This window comes from Podarcis erhardii (genome assembly GCF_964252035.2).
Source record: "Podarcis erhardii genome assembly, chromosome: 10".
NCBI lineage: Eukaryota > Metazoa > Chordata > Lepidosauria > Squamata > Lacertidae > Podarcis > Podarcis erhardii.
In genome coordinates, this window is record NC_138500.1 from 76,092,718 (window position 1) to 76,110,524 (window position 17,807).

A 17,807-nucleotide genomic window follows, 5' to 3' on the forward strand; every position below is an offset into this window, starting at 1 on the left:
GGCCTACTTTGTTGTCATTTTGGCGTTTTAATTTCCCCAGGCCTTTTAATCTCAGCATTTTTAATGACATGTTTACATTCTACTGCTGCCATTTTTGTATGATTGTTCTTAATTGTTTTTGTTGTATTTTTGGACTTTATAAGCTGCCCTGAAAACTTATTTGGTGAGGTAAAAATTGCTAAATAAATATCTGAGGAAAGTGAGAGAGCATTTCATGTTCAGGAGGTCAGAGAAAGCTGTAGATGTGTGTACAGCTCTCAGTGTGGGACTGGACAAAGACCACAAATATGAACTTTAAATTCATCACTAAATATGAAATATGAAGCACCTCTAGCTTTTGCAGCCTGCTTTCCCTGCTCAGTTTCGCAGGCCATTTGTATTCTCCCTGTATCTCTGACTGATCTATGGCAAATTTGGAGTCTTTGCTCTAGCAAGTAGGCGCATGAAGAGGACAAAATGATTGGTGAGGCACTGCTGCCACATCTTTTTATTCAGTGGAAAAATTAAAGTGGCAATGCAGTTCTCCGGGTTGCAAACTTGCAACCCTATTTCCTGAAAATATTTCCCTAATGTTTGAACAGGTATGTATTTGTTGTATTTGTGTCACCTCCTTCTTCCAAAATATCCTGAGAACACCAGCTGCAACTTACTATAGTCCTGAGAGGTAAGCAAGGCTCACTGGATTTACAGAAGCTGTCCAAGTTTCTGATTTGATCCCGGAATGCCCCACTTTTCCTTAGGATGTTCCTATTTTCATTATGATGAGTATGATAAAATAAAATAGGATGTCCCTATTTTCAGCTGAGAAATGTTGGAGGGTATGCATGTGTTGGTATTCCAACTCCTAACCCCCTTCACTGTTTACCATGCAGGCGAGGGCCAATAGGAGTTGAATTCCAGCAGCACCTGGAAGCCGTGAGTTTGTTTCTCCATTCCTGCCAGGGCTGTAGGCTCAAGGCAGAAGTGCTCATTTTGCTTTTGCACATTACAGAAATGGGGTTAGGCAGAGACTTGGTCCAGGTCCCAAGACATAGCTGAGTGGGGATTTGAACCTAAAAATGTAAACCTTGCTTTGAAGGCCAACATTCTAGACATAGCTCTTTGTTGCACAGCCTGCAACAACGAGCAAGAATAAAACTGCCATGTAAAGGAAACCAACAGCTGTATTACAATCTTGCCTTTTATGGTTAACAGAACTAAGGATGGTTCATGTCCCTTTGAGACAAGACATAAGTAAATTCTTCCACGTAAAACAGAAATGAAATCTACAAAATGCACAGCAGTGCTCAAAGTTGGTGACAACTTCTTCTAGCCTGCAGATAAGCCGCCAGGAAGTTCACTTTTCAGAAATAGATATGAAACTATATTTTTTAGTAAAAATTTGCTGTGCTGGTCCTGTTATCAGAAAAAGCTACAATATTGTCAGAGGACTAGCAGTGATTGTCCCCCCCATCTTTTCTTTTCTTTTTTTTTTAAAGCCCCACCTCCAGTGGGGAGGAGGTGCAAGGACCAGGAGATGCTAGGGAGAGCCCCAATACCGAGCCTGAGCAAAGTGGAGGGGAGGCAAGTCCCCCTTTGCCAGTGCTCCTTCTGCGCAGTAGGTTTGGGCGCAGAGAGGGGAGGAGATGGACGGGGGTCACACGACTGTTATGCTGGGAGAGGTACAAGGACCGGCCACTCCCAGATTCTGCTAGTGACTGAGCCAGACATGAACTTGTGGTGCTCTTCACTGTAAATAGTTTTGCACTAATAATAAAGCCTGGAAAAGACAGGTTGGAGTCTTGCCTGTTTGCTCTCGAGCAACCACACCGGCCTTTTATTTCATAGAATCATAGAATCATAGAGTTGGAAGAGACCACAAGGGCCATCGAGTCCAACCCCCTGCCAAGCAGGAAACACCATCAGAGCACTCCTGACATATGGTTGTCAAGCCTCTGCTTAAAGACCTCCAAAGAAGGAGACTCCACCACACTCCTTGGCAGCAAATTCCACTGTCGAACAGCTCTCACTGTCAAGAAGTTCCTACTAATGTTTAGGTGGAATCTTTTTTCTTGTAGTTTGGAACCATTGCTCCGTGTCCGCTTCTCTGGAGCAGCAGAAAACAACCTTTCTCCCTCCTCTATGTGACATCCTTTTATATATTTGAACATGGCTATCATATCACCCCTTAACCTCCTCTTCTCCAGGCTAAACATGCCCAGCTCCCTTAGCCGTTCCTCATAAGGCATCGTCTCCAGGCCTTTGACCATTTTGGTTGCCCTCCTCTGGACACGTTCCAGTTTGTCCGTGTCCTTCTTGAACTGTGGTGCCCAGAACTGGACACAGTACTCCAGGTGAGGTCTGACCAGAGCAGAATACAGTGGCACTATTACTTCCCTTGATCTAGATGCTATACTCCTATTGATGCAGCCCAGAATTGCATTGGCTTTTTTAGCTGCTGCGTCACACTGTTGGCTCATGTCAAGTTTGTGGTCAACCAAGACTCCTAGATCCTTTTCACATGTACTGCTCTCAAGCCAGGTGTCACCCATCTTGTATTTGTGCCTCTCATTTTTTTTGCCCAAGTGCAATACTTTACATTTCTCCCTGTTAAAATTCATCTTGTTTGTTTTGGCCCAGTTCTCTAATCTGTCAAGGTTGTTTTGAAGTGTGATCCTGTCCTCTGGGGTGTTAGCCACCCCTCCCAGTTTGGTGTCATCTGCAAATTTGATCAGGATGCCCTTGAGTCCATCATCCAAGTCGTTGATAAAGATGTTGAATAAGACCGGGCCCAAGACAGAACCCTGTGGCACCCCACTAGTCACTCTTCTCCAGGATGAAGAGGAACCATTGATGAGCACCCTTTGGGTTCGGTCAGTCAGCCAGTTACAAATCCAGTGAGTGGTAGCATAGTCAAGTCCGCATTTTACCAGCTTCTTTACAAGAATATCATGGGGCACCTTGTCAAATGCCTTGCTGAAATCAAGGTAGGCTACATCCGCTGCGTTCCCTTCATCTACCAGGCTTGTAATTCTGTCAAAAAACGAGATCAGGTTAGTCTGACATGACTTATTTTTCAGAAATCCATGCTGACTATTGGTGATCACAGTATTCCTTTCTAGGTGCTCACAGACTGTTTGCTTAATGATCTGCTCCAGAATCTTCCCTGGTATTGATGTCAGACTGACTGGGCGGTAATTATTTGGGTCCTCTCTTTTCCCCTTTTTGAAAATAGGGACAACATTTGCCCTCCTCCAGTCTGCCGGGACTTCACCTGTTCTCCAGGAATTCTCAAAGATGAGTGCCAGTGGTTATCTGTTCTCCCTGTGCAAAGGTCAGAGGGGGCAGGGTTTCTGTTGAGGTAGGTGATTAGCTGTGGGAGGAGCTTATCAGAGCTTGCAGGGCAGCAGCTGAAGAAGGAGCAAAAAGGGTTTCCTCCTGTGTGTGTTTCTTTGTGGCTGATTAGCTGTTCTCCCTGTGCAAAGGTCAGAGGGGGCAGGGTTTCTGTTGAGGTAGGTGATTAGCTGTGGGAGGAGCTTATCAGAGCTTGCAGGGCAGCGCCGCGCGCCGCTAACGATCATATTTGGAGTATGATCAATTGAAAATGAGAAAGGCAAAGATGTTCTACTCCAGGAAGGGGAATTTGCAACTTAAATCCACTAGGCATTATTAGCACAGGAAATAGGCCAAGACATCTCAACCACAGACATTGCAAAGTGTGAGGAGAATCAGAACTTACAGGGTTAAACAGTTCTGAGTGACGTCTCACATTCTGAGGCGTGGCATGTTCGCAGAGGGGAGTGATTTCTCTGTGTCTTTTTTTCCTTTCGCTTTTGCGGCGAGGCAGCAAGATGTGCGCTCTCTCGCCGGGTTGATTTATACTGTTTTTCTACACGATTAAAGACTGTTAAGAGATAAGCAAGAATGCTTGCGTGCAGTCTGATTTATTACACACACACTGCAACAGTTTTCTACCGCTGCGAAGACTCTGCTACAGGAAGCTGACGGAGAGCTATCCAAGGGAGCCCAGTGGGGCGCAAGGGAAGTGTGCCGGGCTCCATCCAAAAGCCAACAGGTTATGGAAGTCAGCCAAAGCTTTGAAGCTGTTGCCAAGGTGTGCTGGTGTGTGTGGAAGCCAGCTGAGGGGAAGCTGGAGCCAGCTGAAGTCCTGCCTAACGTTTGAGGCAGCGTAGCTCGCTGGGAGGATTTGTCTCTTCAGGACTGGGTGCCAGAAGGAGCTGCTGTTTACGTGAGTACGCTCAGCCCTGGGGGAGAAGATGGCAGACAGCCATGAATCATACGCCATACCCTTCGAAAAATTAAACGGAAGAAATTGGGAGGAGTGGAGTAGGAAGCTGAAGGCCTGGCTGGTAGCCAAGGGTTTGTGGGAGGCGGTACTAGGGCCTCCAGAACAAGCGGCAGCCGGTGCTTCGGCAGCAGATATTGCAACTGCAGAGCTGTTTCAGATGGGAAAACAGTTGTTTTTGCTGGTGGGTCACAGAGGCCTTTGTCTAACGTGGCAAATGTTAATGTTTCTTTCTTGCAGGCGGAGCTGGAAGTTTACGTTGTGCCTGAGATGAAACACTGTCTTTTGTCTGTATCTTGTCTCCTGAAGCAGGGGTACACGGTTTGCTTTGAAAATAATATCTGTTCTATTTCCAGGGGTGGGAGACAACTCGTCAGTGTCGCATGTCAGAACAATCTCTTCGTTTTAGAGACACCTCTGGAGGGTGAGGGGAATGCTGAGGGAGCACAAGCAAAGTGTGAAGACGTTCCCACTCATGATTCATGTGCTTGCTTGTGGCACAAAAGAATGTCACATGGGTCTTGGAAAGGTATCCAAAGGTTGCCCCAGTACACAGTAGGGTGCAAGATAAAACCATGTGCCCAATCCCTAGATTGTAGGGCATGCAAAAAGGCAAAGGTAAAAGGGTGCAGTTATCCCAGGTTGGAGAGGGTAACCACAAAACCTTTTGAGCTTGTGCACACAGACCTTTTTGGACCCATGCCAAAGCCGAGTCTGGGCGGGGCCAGGTATATGCTGACGCTGACAGATGATTATAGCCATAACGGCTGGTCCTTCTCGCTGAGAACGAAAGGCGAAGCAGCACAACTGATCAAAGATTGGGTTGCGGAAGTGGAACTACGGTTCTCCACCAAAGTGCAGGGGTTCAAGTGTGACCGAGGTGCAGAGTTTACTGGGTCTGCTCTGCAGAGTTTTTTTCCGTCAGAAGGGGATACGTCACAAGGTGACAGGTGCTACTTCTCCTCAGGAGAGGGGCGTGGCAGAGCTCAGAAGTGAAGCTCTGGCTCAAACAACAGAGGTTTTACTGTGTGACTCCGGTTTGCCTCAGAGTTTTTGGAGCGAGGCTTGGAGAACAGCCAATTTCACGATGAACAGGTCCTACAATTCAGTGGTAGGTGACACCCCGTATTTCTTGCTTCACGGAATGAAGCCAAAGCTGCATTTCTTCCGTGTGTTTGGTTCACAGGCCTGGGTGCCTGTGCCAAAGGCTCAACGAAAGAAAGGTGCCCCGAGGTTCCAGAAAATGATCTTCTGTGGGTATGAACCTGCGACAAAGGGGTGGAGGTTTGCATATCCAGAAGGTGATCAGACCAAGCTTCTGATCAGTAAACATGCTGAGTTCTGTGAGCAGAATGGTTGGTCAAAGATCCATGCAAGTCATGACGTTCTCTCAGAATGTCTGTCTGATTCTGAGGAGGAAGGAGAGCTAGAGACTGAACCTGTTGCTGAGGACCAAGTCTCTGAACAGGGTCAAGAACAGGGTTGGGCATCTCCACAGGTTGTTAAAAGAGAGCCCAAGAGTGAGCCTTCGTCTCCTGTTAGCAAAGTACAGAAGGCCCGAAGACGCACTAAGTCAGAGGGGGAGTTTTCTGATGTAGAGGACAGTGAGTCAGAAGGAGCACCTGAGCTTGTGCTCAGACGGTCCACCCGCACCACGAAGGGAGTTCCACCTGAGAGGTTTCAGGTCACCAGTGCGTGGATTGGTTTCGCACAGTGCGAACCTGGGAGTTTTGAGGAGGTTCAATAGTTGCCTGAGAAAGATGCCAGGAAGGGACGAGAGGCAATGGTAAGGGAGTTGAACTCTCAGAGATCTGTAGATGTGTGTTCACAGTTTCCCTCAGGATGCGAGACGAGAGGGGGTGTGAGGAGAATCAGAACTTACAGGGTTAAACAGTTCTGAGTGACGTGTCACATTCTGAGGCGTGGCATGTTCGCAGAGGGGAGTGATTTCTCTGTGTCTTTTTTTCCTTTCGCTTTTGCGGCGAGGCAGCAAGATGTGCGCTCTCTCGCCGGGTTGATTTATACTGTTTTTCTACACGATTAAAGACTGTTAAGAGATAAGCAAGAACGCTTGCATGCAGTCTGATTTATTACACACACACTGCAACAGTTTTCTACCGCTGTGAAGACTCTGCTACAGGAAGCTGACGGAGAGCTATCCAAGGGAGCCCAGTGGGGCGCAAGGGAAGTGTGCCGGGCTCCATCCAAAAGCCAACACAAAGAGCCGATGCAATGAATTTGCTTCATTTAACTGACTGGTCAGAGGTATGTAAGGGAATCAGCCCTCTGGGATAGTGCAATTAGATTCCCCCCCTCCATGCCACTGACAACTGTGTGACCAACAAACATTATTTCCAGTTGCAGATTGAAGAGTGGGACCGTAATTCAAAAGCCTTCAGTTCTCCCCTAAAATGAGAGTCAGAGGATGTCCACCTGGGGGTGGGGATATTAGTGGCTCTTCAGATTCAGCAGATCCCACACACATACTGACTCGAAGGTGCACATTAGTCTTACCAAGAAGAAGGGTGTGTGTGTGAGAGAGAGAGAGAGAGAGAGAGAGAGAGAGGGAGAGAGACTCAGCCCTGAGAATGAGATGGCAGGTTGGGGGAATAGCCCCTGCAAACCTTCTGTTAAATCTGCTTCACACCTGCCAAAGACTAGGATGAAAGCAATAACCCAAAAGAACATTCTGTGCAAAAGAAGACAGGGAAGACAGAGAATATAGCTTTATGAATACACATAGTAAACCTGGCCTGCAGATTTGATTTGCCCTCAAGGGCTCTCCAACTTTTTGTTGCAAAATTCCAGCAGCAGCTCCACACGAGTTCTTATCTTGCTTAGGTGGGAACTTTTCTATGGGCATGATTTAAAGGGAAGGGGGGGGGGAGAATCAATCCAGAATGTTGCCACAAAAGTTGCCAATTTTTTTTTTTAATGTCAACAAGTAGCCCATACAAGGCAGAAGAGCCAGGTAAAAGCTGGTTGGGGATGGGCAGAATTTAGAGTAATGAACAATCTTAGTCCCCGACTGAAAATAAACACAAATAAATTTGCTCAGTTCCTTCCTCTATTATCCTTGCCTCTTCCTTCTCTTTGGTGTCACTGCCAATATGAAATATACATTGCAAGCTTGGGTGTGGGGGATCACTCTGGGGGAAAAAATCACCTATTTATTTATTTTACAGAGTTTGCAAGAGACTAAGCAATTTATCATTTCATCATGCGAAAGATGGACTGGATGAATCTCAAGCCAGAATTAAGATTGCTGGAAGAAATATCAACAACCTCAGATATGCAGATGACAAAATTTTGATGGCAGAAAGTGAGGAGGAATTAAAGAACCTCTTAATGAGGGTGAAAGAGGAGAGCGCAAAATAGGGTCTGAAGCACAACATCAAAAAAACGAAGATCATGGCCACTGGTCCCATCACCTCCTGGCAAATAGAAGGGGAAGAAATGAAGGCAGTGAGAGATTTTACTTTCTTGGGCTCCATGATCACTGCAGATGGTGACAGCAGCCACGAAATTAAAAGACACCTGCTTCTTGGGAGAAAAGCAATGACAAACCTAGACAGCATCTTAAAAAGGAGAGCCATCACCTTGCCGACAAAGGTCCGTATAGTAAAAGCTATGGTTTCCCCAGTAGTTATGTATGGAAGTGAAAGCTGGACCATAAAGAAGGCTGATCGCCAAAGAATTGATGCTTTTGAATTATGGTGCTTGAGAGTCCCATGGACTGCAAGAAGATCAAACCTATCCATTCTTAAGGAAATCAGCCCTGAGTGCTCACTGGAAGGACAGATCCTGAAGCTGAGGCTCCAATACTTTGGCCACCTCATGAGCAGAGAAGACTCCCTGGAAAAGACCCTGATGTTGGGAAAGATGGAGGGCACAAGGAGAAGGGGACAACAGAAGACGAGATGGTTGGACAGCGTTCTGGAAGCTACTAACTTGAGTTTGACCAAGCTGCGGGAGGCAGTGGAAGACAGAAGTGCCTGGCGTGCTCTGGTTCATGGGGTCACAAAGAGTCGGACATGACTAAATGACTAAACAACAACAAAAGCAATATACATAAAAATGTTGATAAGATCAGATGTTAAAAACAAGGCCACCTAAACATTATCTCAAAATATGTATAAATGCAGTAGTATATAATATAAATATATAAATATAAATATAATATATATATATAGATATATAATGAAGCGGCAGCCAGAGCCGATCTCTGAGCAGAGATGTGGTATGCTGACAGGGCAGAGGCGCTGGCTTGCCCCCATTATTGAGGGGGCTGACGTCACGTGACACACTGATGCGGTGCATGTGATGTTACTGCTTAATATTGAGGGCGCCTAGCCCCCTCCTTAACATTTGATGGGGCCAAAAGTGCCATGGCCCCTGCAACTGGCCCCTGCAACCTGTGAGAAGATGTTACAGCAATCATGCTGCAGCATTCTGTGCCAGCTGCAGTTTTGGAGCAGTGCAAAGGAAGCCCCACATAGAGTGCATTGGGGTTATTCAGTCTTGAAGTCCTCAGTGCCTGGACTACTATGGTCAAGCTATCCCAGTCCAGAAAAAGCCACAGTTGTCAGACCACCCAAAGATGACAAAGGCACTCTTAGCCTCCCAGACTATGTTGATCGTTTTTTGCCTTTTTTTGTTGCTTTTGTTGGGGGTGGTTACCTGTTTTATTGCAAGCATAATACTTTTATCTACACTGCGTTTCACGCAATTTGTAAAACTACTCCACACTGAACTTTTTTTCAATTTTTCCAAAATTTCCATTTTTTTCTGGAAAAAAACAGGGGGAGAAACGTTTTTTCCTCATGGCTTCAAAATTTCCAGAACTTTTACATCTCTAGTTTGACCATAACAAGAGAGTGTTTGGCATGACCTCCACCACCTTTTGTCCATCCCAGGTAAAAAACTACATTTGGGTGTGCAGTCCATGGTGTATTGGAGCAATGCCCACTTGTGACAGCCATGTCATGGGGGACATGAAGTCCTGAACCAGCCCAAGAGCAGTCTCTGCATGGCCCCCAACCACCACTTTAGAGACCACCTTGGCCTGATTGGTCTGGGAGACCACTGAGTAGCAGGGGGGCTGAACACCAGCAGCATCCCCAATCTTCTCTCTGACCCAACATCAGAAACAAGCCCTCTTAGTCCATCCCAAGATCAAGAGGTTTTCCGGCAAAAGAGATGGACAATGACAACCCCGCCAACCTTCTAGTCTGGCCTGGTGCTAAATCGAGTACCTGGATGGGGACAACCAAGTTAGGCTGTTGCTTCTCAGGATGGGGTGTGTGTGTGTGTGGTCACTGTGGCCCAAATGCATTGACAGATTGGCTCTGCCAGTGTGTTTGCACCACACTGACTTCCTGCCACCTCACACAGCCCTCTTGGTAAACACCAGCAACCTACAAGCTGGGAAGCTAGCATAGTGACTCTGCCTCACCCAGCAAGCTGTTTCTAGCACTTGAGCCAGCTGTCTGAGAATCAGAAGTCAAAAGTTCTCTCAGCCACTATGAGCTAGTTGTGTTGTTCTTTGGATCCCAGCCATTGTCAAAGAGATGCAATATCTCGAGAAGAGAAAGACTTGCTTGCTAGATCAGATCAAGAATCCATCTACTTCAACATTCCATTTTGAACATGGCCACCAGCCCCTGCAGTTTGTTCCTACCATCAGGTATCCACAGTTTCTCCCTTTGACTTGTGCCCAGAGACTTGTAGCTGAAGGAAATGGAATAATTTCAGCCTCCAATGAGGCAATTCCACCACCACCTCATAAGAGTACCTGGATGCTGAAGAGTTGTAGTATTCTGGTGGAACGTGCATCTTCCTTGCTTTGTCCCTTGGTTCCAGGGTAGTCTTCTTGGAATCAGCAAATAAAGATTTGATGTAGTCCTGACCTTGTCCAAGTGCATCACTCCCAAAGCTGGAAATGCTGGAGCAAGGAGGGAATTGTTTTTGTAGCAAAAAGCTGCTGCTGCTGCTGGGGGCTGGTAAGCAAAAGAGTAACAGTGAGAAATATAAAATGTAATTTTTAAAAAGGGGGAGAGGGAGAGACTAACATTCGGAACAGTTTATGGAAATGAATTTGCATAATCTAATTTACTTTCTGTTAGTTCCACCGTTAATGTGAAACGGTGCTCCCTGAGCCTCTCGCAAACCTATGGCTATAAAATGAGACACAGCTGGTAAAGTGAATTTTTGCTAGTGACATGCAGATTTATTACCTTGCTGGAATTACCTTCAGTAGCTAAAACATAATAAATGGGGCCATCAGTGGAATAGCTGTTTCCATAAAATTGCTTGGTGGGTAGAAGGTACAGCTTCAGCCGGAAGCCAGTAATGAATCTATTGAACCTTCTTCCACCTACGTAATGATGGTGCTAATATCTCCTAATAGGACTACTATTGTTGTGTTTTTCTCCTACTCCTTTTACAGTTCTCTGTTGGACAGTTGGGAAACTTCCCCTTGGCACCAGACAAAAAGTTATCTTCACAGGAGGCAACATTCTGGAGCCACCTCAAGGATATCCCATGGCAGCCAACTTGGAGGCAGCTCAAGCCAGGACTGGCCAACTGTGGGTTTTTTTGCGGGGGTGGGGAGAGAATAATCTGAAGATGTTTAGGGAGTATGCTGTAAGAAAGTTTAAGAGCAGTAGAGAGAGGGAAGTGCTTATGTTAGCACAACATGGATTATATTGGCACTGTCAAATATTGTGTGTTGGTAGTTGGAATCTTGGAAGTGTGGATCATGGGAATTATTTTCTAAGAAGCTGTGCTATCCTAGGAAAAAGCTTCAAAAATCCAAAACCAACCATCGTGCAGTTAAATGTCTGAAGGAAGGAATATTTTGCTTTTAATTTTTGTAGCCTCAAAACTAGTCTGGTTTCTAGTTACAGTCCTCAGACAGAACTTTTCCAACAGCTTTTTTTATTGCATATGCAAGGATCTTTGCTTCCATATTTCCATAATAAAAGGTGTTATACAGGAAAAGGCAATATTTATGCGGCACTGTTCAGATAGAGCATAAGCTTCCAATTTTAGGTAATGTACAAGTCTTCTTAGTAGCAAATGAAAAGTCGGTATAATCCAATAGTGTGTGTGTGTGTGTGTGTGTGTGTGTGTGAGAGAGAGAGAGAGAGAGAGAGAGAGAGAGAGAGAGAGAGAGAGAACTGAGGCACACAGCGGAAGCCAAAATAGATGTGTATGCATTAGCAGGGTGTTGATTTTGTACATGATGAGCATTACCCAAGAGGGGATATGGTGGCCAAAATGCAGCTTAATAACCACTAATCTCCGTATTGAAGAAACTAGGCAAGTTGGGTTCCGTGTTGCTGCTGCTTTTCCTGTGCAGAGATGGGACTGGCAGTAGAATGAGCAGCCTGAACCAAAACTCCTAGGCTAATTTTTGTCTTGTCAGTCTGGAAATGCATCCAGTGGGAGCTTCATGGGGTTTCTGAATTGAGAATGTTCAAAGAAGAGGAAATTGTGGCATTGGGCGTCATTTGGGTGGGCAGGGATGAGTCTGTAATTAATCATGGTGAGTTGGGTTAGACACCTGGTAGATGTTTATGTAATTAATTCAAATAAATTATCTGCAGTCTATTAGTGAAAATTAATTATAGATCAGACTTGGAGAGTATGTCATCATAGGGATGAGCAAATCTGCAATTTCAGTTTCTTTCAGTTTCTCATTTTTCTAATCTTAATTTCAGTTTGCCACGTTTCTGCTGAATTTCTTCCCAACAGAAATTCTACTCATCATCACTAGTATATGCCAGTCCTGCCACAAGGCAATGCTCTGGTCCCTCTGCTGTGGTTGCTGCATCTTTGTGTGTGTAGCTCAGGGGTCAGCAAACTTTTTCAGCAGGGGGCCGGTCCACTGTCCCTCAGACTTTGTGGGGGGCCGGACTATATTTTGAAAAGAAAAAAATGAACGAATTCCTATACCCCACAAATAACCCAAAGATGCATTTTAAATAAAAGCACACATTCTACTCATGTAAAAACACCAGGCAGGCCCCACAAATAACCCAGAGATGCATTTTGAATAAAATGACACATTCTACTCATGTAAAAACATGCTGATTCCTGGACCGTCCGCGGGCCGGATTTAGAAGGTGATTGGGCCAGATCTGGCCCCTGGGCCTTAGTTTGCCTACCCATGGTGTAGCTTAATGCTGAATCAAACAGCTGCCTTGTGACAGAAGACAAGCTTTGCACAATGCCACCAAAATAAAGGGTCGTGCACCTTATTCAAGAAAAGCAGCACATTTTAAAACAGGACACACAAATGTCTATAACCCAGACTTTGCCAACCTGGTGCCCTCCAGATGTTTTGGACTGTAATCTCATGAACCTCAGCCAAACCATCCAGAGGGCACCAGGCTGGCAAAGGTGGATGCAACCAAATTCAGGTAACAGGCATACACATGCACCAGAAATACTATCTATCTATCTATCTATCTATCTATCTATCTATCTATCTATCATCTACTGTATCTATCTATCTATCTATCTATCTATCTATCTATCTATCTATCTATCTGTGTAAACTTTGTACTTGTGCTGACATGTAGAGCAAAGATTCATAGGGTGCTATTCAGCTAAGCATTATTCAGAGTAGACCCAATGAAATTACTGACTGTGCCTGTTAGGTCTATTAATTTCAATGGCTCTACTCTTGAGTAAAACTTAGGTTGAATGCTGCCCATGGCACCCTTCGTCTGCTATGTTCTTCCCCATGTCTGGTGGTAGCACAGCATAGTTTTTCATGTATACCACCGGGGGTGAGGACTTTTGGCCCTCCAGGGGGCCACTAGGGGGTGCATTGGAAGATGGCTGACAATAACATCTCTCCGACCCACACGAGGTAATTTGGAGGCTATGATGGGAGTAATTAGCCTCCCTATCCCCCCCCAGGATGGTGGGGGGGGGACCTGCCTTGCCTGCTGTGCCCTATACCACCCCCGAATTTGTGGGGATGGGGGCACTAGGCACAAAGCCCTCCTGTGGGATTCTGGTGCTCCTGGACGCTGTCCCTGATCCGTGCCACTAGCTGCAAGAACTTCAAAAGAAACAATTTGGATGAAGGAATGCACATATCTCAAGGAAGAAGGGGGAGTAAAGACTGCTAACAGAAGAGATCTCTGATAAAACAAGAAGAGTCGAAGGAGCAAGTATAAATCACGAGAAGATACGCCAAGACTCGGTATGGCAAAGGGACTGATGGGGGAGGGGGAAAAACCTTACTTTCTTTCCTTATGTGATTAAACAAGAATCCCCTCCCCTCATGAGTCAGAAATGTCGTTTTAAGGACTTAAGCCGTGGATTTAAGGCTGTGTGGAGATAAACTTTCGAACCAAAGCATGTTTTAAGAAGAGTGTGGAATGTATAAGAGCTTTGGAATGACGCAGTTAAAAATGCCATCGCCATATTGGGAAGTTCTGTCAGAGGACTTAAGTCTGAGAGGAGAAATAGAGAAATAGAGCTGTTTTTATATTGTGGATGAAACTCCTCAGTGGGACTTAAGAACGACAGTTTTGCGAGATTAAAGATGGAAAGAGCGATGTTATCTATGAAGGCAATGATATATTAACGCAGTAGCAAGAAGATGATCAGAATCCCCCTTCGGATCTTGAAATATGGGTCCCCCCAACAAAATTTAAAATTCGGCTTTGTAATTCGGAATTTATGTGATGTGATTTAATTTGATTTGATTGGCCGGTTAATAAAAATTATTATTATTATTTTTTTAAAAAGGACTTTTGGCCCTCCAGATAGTGCTGAGCTACCACTCCCATCTTCCCTGGCCATCAGCCGTGCTTCCTGGGGCTGATGGGTGTTGTAATTCAGCAACATTGGGAAGGCCAAAGGTTCCCCACCCCGGATGTATCATAGAACTCAGAACTCCATGATGTGCTGCCTCAATTCTGTGGGGACATTTTTTTTAAAAAAGGTTTTGTTCCTCATAATTTAGTGAAGACTCTTCCATTAAGGGCAGTCTTGCCCACGGGCTCCCACTAGCCTGGGGGAGGAGTGTGTAGTCATTTTTCAAAGTTCTCTGGTGCAATCTGTGAGCTTACCAATTTTTTTATCTAGTGTCAGAAGTGAGGAGGATATAGGGAACCGGACCATTCTTGATGATGATTTTCCTGGTAACAGGCTAACTGTTGAAGTTGACGGCATAAAGCGTGAATACAGGACTTTCTCTGAAGGCTTGGCTGAGACGCTGGCTTTGTTCTCTGAGCTATGCTGGAACTGGGGTGGAGCAGAGGGCAGCTGACAGCGCGCAGCCTCAATTCTGTATGGACATTAAAAACCAAGCTGGTGAAATTGCATTTATTTACAGTTAGTCAAGCCCTTTCCTGCTAAGGGACAGCAATGCATATGCTATACTTTTCCATTCATTTCTACAGTCAGATAATACCATTTAGCCAACTAACCTAAACATTAGGAAGAACTTCCTGACAGTAAGAGCTGTTCGACAGTGGAATTTGCTGCCCAGGAGTGTGGTGGAGTCTCCTTCTTTGGAGGTCTTTAAGCAGAGGCTTGACAACCATATGTCAGGAGTGCTCTGATGGTGTTTCCTGCTTGGCAGGGGGTTGGACTCGATGGCCCTTGTGGTCTCTTCCAACTCTATGATTCTATGATTCTATGAACTATTATGATGGGTTCTAGGACTTATAGCATGGCACATTGCAATAGTATGGAAAGGAAATGAGCAAATGTGAAAAAGATTGAGCTGTAAATATATGCTGCATGGCTGGAGGCAGATTATATTTTTTCAGAAGGTTGTGTACAAAATGATACAGCTACCATCATTTATGGTAAATATGTGGGATGCAGTGCCTGTCCAAATTTGGTAATTGCTAGCATTCGGCACTAACCAAATGCAAGGTGGGGATGCGTATCCTTTTACAGCATAGCTCCTAAGCCTCCACACCCTAACTGGGTGTCCAAGTGGGTGGCAGAGGCACTAGAACGGAATCTTCTGATAAATTGAAATGCAGCAGTTTCATGCTTGAGTTTCCTCTGGAAATTCTTTGCTTGAACATGACTACTTTAAGGTCAGCAGCAAAGTGTCCCGTCAGTGTTAAATGTTATCCCACCGGTTTCTGAATGTTGCCCTTTTTGATGTCTGATTGGTGTCCTTTTATTTATTTATTTATTTATTTAATATTGAGACTGGCCTACTTGTCCTATGTAGAATGCAGAAGGGCATTGCTGGCAGATGATAGTCTATGTCACCTTGGAAGATGGAAGCAGTGAATGACCCGCTGATATTCTGGGTGATATTATTAGGTCTTGCCATAGCATTGTCTGGGTAGGTATGGAGACAGAATTTGCAGGTGGAATTTGTTGCAGGGTCTGATCCCAGGGGATCATTCACCAACTTGTACCCTTTCACCTGTGGCTTGAATAAAAGTTACATGTTTTTACCCCACTACTGACCAATGCTAGGATGTTTGTGTCATCCCCTGAAACTAATTGCAGGCCAATTTAGGATCTTCATGCATCTGAGGAGGTGGCCTTCTAGTCCACAAAAGTTTATGCCATTCAACAGGGAAGCAGTAACTTTGGGCTCATCCACCCTTCCTCTGCTCCTCTGCCTAGAAAGGGCAGGTCTGAGTGATTTTCTGCTTGTCCTGGGTTTTCTTGGCACACAGCTGAGCGGTTTTGCATTTGAAGCAACTTTCCCCTTGAAAATGCATTTTTTTTAAAAAAAAATTATTGAAAATTTTCAGTAGAGAAATAAAGTGAAAAAGGCAGAGAAAAATCAAAGCAAAACAAAACGCAAACAAGAAACTGTGATACAATATGATATATGAGTATATAAGCACTGTTATTATTCTAACAAGTATAAAATTATTAACAAGTCATTGTGCTTTATATAAATATATTCCAGATATTGGTCCATACACAATCTATGTCTAAAAGCGATCTATTCATATGTGGCAAGAGTAGTCATATCTTCTATCCATTGTTCAAAGGGGGCTATGTTTCATCTTTCCAATCAATCAATATCAGCTTTTTAGCAGAAGAGCACAAAGAGTCCATTTACATTGAGCTGCTGTCAAACCACATTTAGTTGGTATGTGACTTAGGATAATATCATCATCTGATAATTTGTTCCACTGAATCAGAACAAACAGCCATCTGCTGAAAACTCGACTGCCATTTGGTCTGATTCAGCGCTAGGTTGTGAGTCTTAGCAGAACAAACGCAAGGGGGGGGGGGGTGAGCCCTTAGTCAAGGTATGCCAATGCTCTGTACATTACCATATCAACACACCAGTTTCTGTGAAAAATGCATTGGGTTTTTTTTAAAAAAAAGTCTGTGGAAACACTAATTGAAGGGAGAGGAACAAAGAGATGCTGAAAATTACACAGGTCAGGGGTGGCAGCACTGTTTGCATACTGTATGAGATCGTGCATGACCTGTTTTTACTTGTAATAACACAGCCGAGACACAGGTGCCAACTCCCTGGAGCCCACAAAATTCCCCATGAAGGGGCTGGGCACCCACAAATTTCAGGGCCAGGGCCATGCATGCTGCATGGCACCCACAGCCCCACATACACACGGTTGTGGGGCCACGTTAGCACTCCTGCATGGTATTAACACTCATTTCAGGCCAGCTTTTGAAGGTTTTTTTTCATTCTACCCCCCCCCCCAAGCATCTTGATTTTGTTTTAGTGAAAGTGAAGCCTACCTACAAAGGCCAGTTTTCTTTAAAAAACAAAACAATACAGAACAGAATTCTTCATCCTGGAGAAGAGTGACTAGTGGGGTGCCACAGGGTTCTGTCTTGGGCCCGGTCTTATTCAACATCTTTATCAGCGACTTGGATGATGGACTCAAGGGCATCCTGATCAAATTTGCAGATGACACCAAACTGGGAGGGGTGGCTAACACCCCAGAGGACAGGATCACACTTCAAAACAACCTTGACAGATTAGAGAACTGGGCCAAAACAAACAAGATGAATTTTAACAGGGAGAAATGTAAAGTATTGCACTTGGGCAAAAAAAATGAGAGGCACAAATACAAGATGGGTGACACCTGGCTTGAGAGCAGTACATGTGAAAAGGATCTAGGAGTCTTGGTTGACCACAAACTTGACATGAGCCAACAGTGTGACGCGGCAGCTAAAAAAGCCAATGCAATTCTGGGCTGCATCAATAGGAGTATTGCATCTAGATCAAGGGAAGTAATAGTGCCACTGTATTCTGCTCTGGTCAGACCTCACCTGGAGTACTGTGTCCAGTTCTGGACACCACAGTTCAAGAAGGACACTGACAAACTGGAACGTGTCCAGAGGAGGGCAACCAAAATGGTCAAAGGCCTGGAAACGATGCCTTATGAAGAACGGCTAAGGGAGCTGGGCATGTTTAGCCTGGAGAAGAGGAGGTTAAGGGGTGATATGATAGCCATGTTCAAATATATAAAAGGATGTCACATAGAGGAGGGAGAAAGGTTGTTTTCTGCTGCTCCAGAGAAGCGGACACGGA

At 44.9% G+C, this 17,807-nt stretch overlaps 1 protein-coding gene across 11 annotated transcripts in view; it reads right to left on the reverse strand.

The window, feature by feature from the left end:
* Positions 1–17,807, reverse strand: part of LMNTD1 (lamin tail domain containing 1) — a 245,674-nt gene that overhangs the window by 119,616 nt on the left and 108,251 nt on the right. For all 11 annotated transcript variants that reach the window (XR_014160846.1, XR_014160847.1, XM_081879160.1 and 8 more), the window contains exons 4-5: positions 14,380–14,597; positions 10,080–10,284 (exon numbers count right to left, since the gene is read on the reverse strand). Coding sequence is in view for 9 of the 11 variants with exons in the window: in XM_081879160.1 (XP_081735286.1) it covers positions 10,080–10,284; positions 14,380–14,597 (423 nt within the window). In the remaining 2 variants the exon portion in view is untranslated. The remainder of the gene's footprint in view (positions 1–10,079; positions 10,285–14,379; positions 14,598–17,807) is intronic.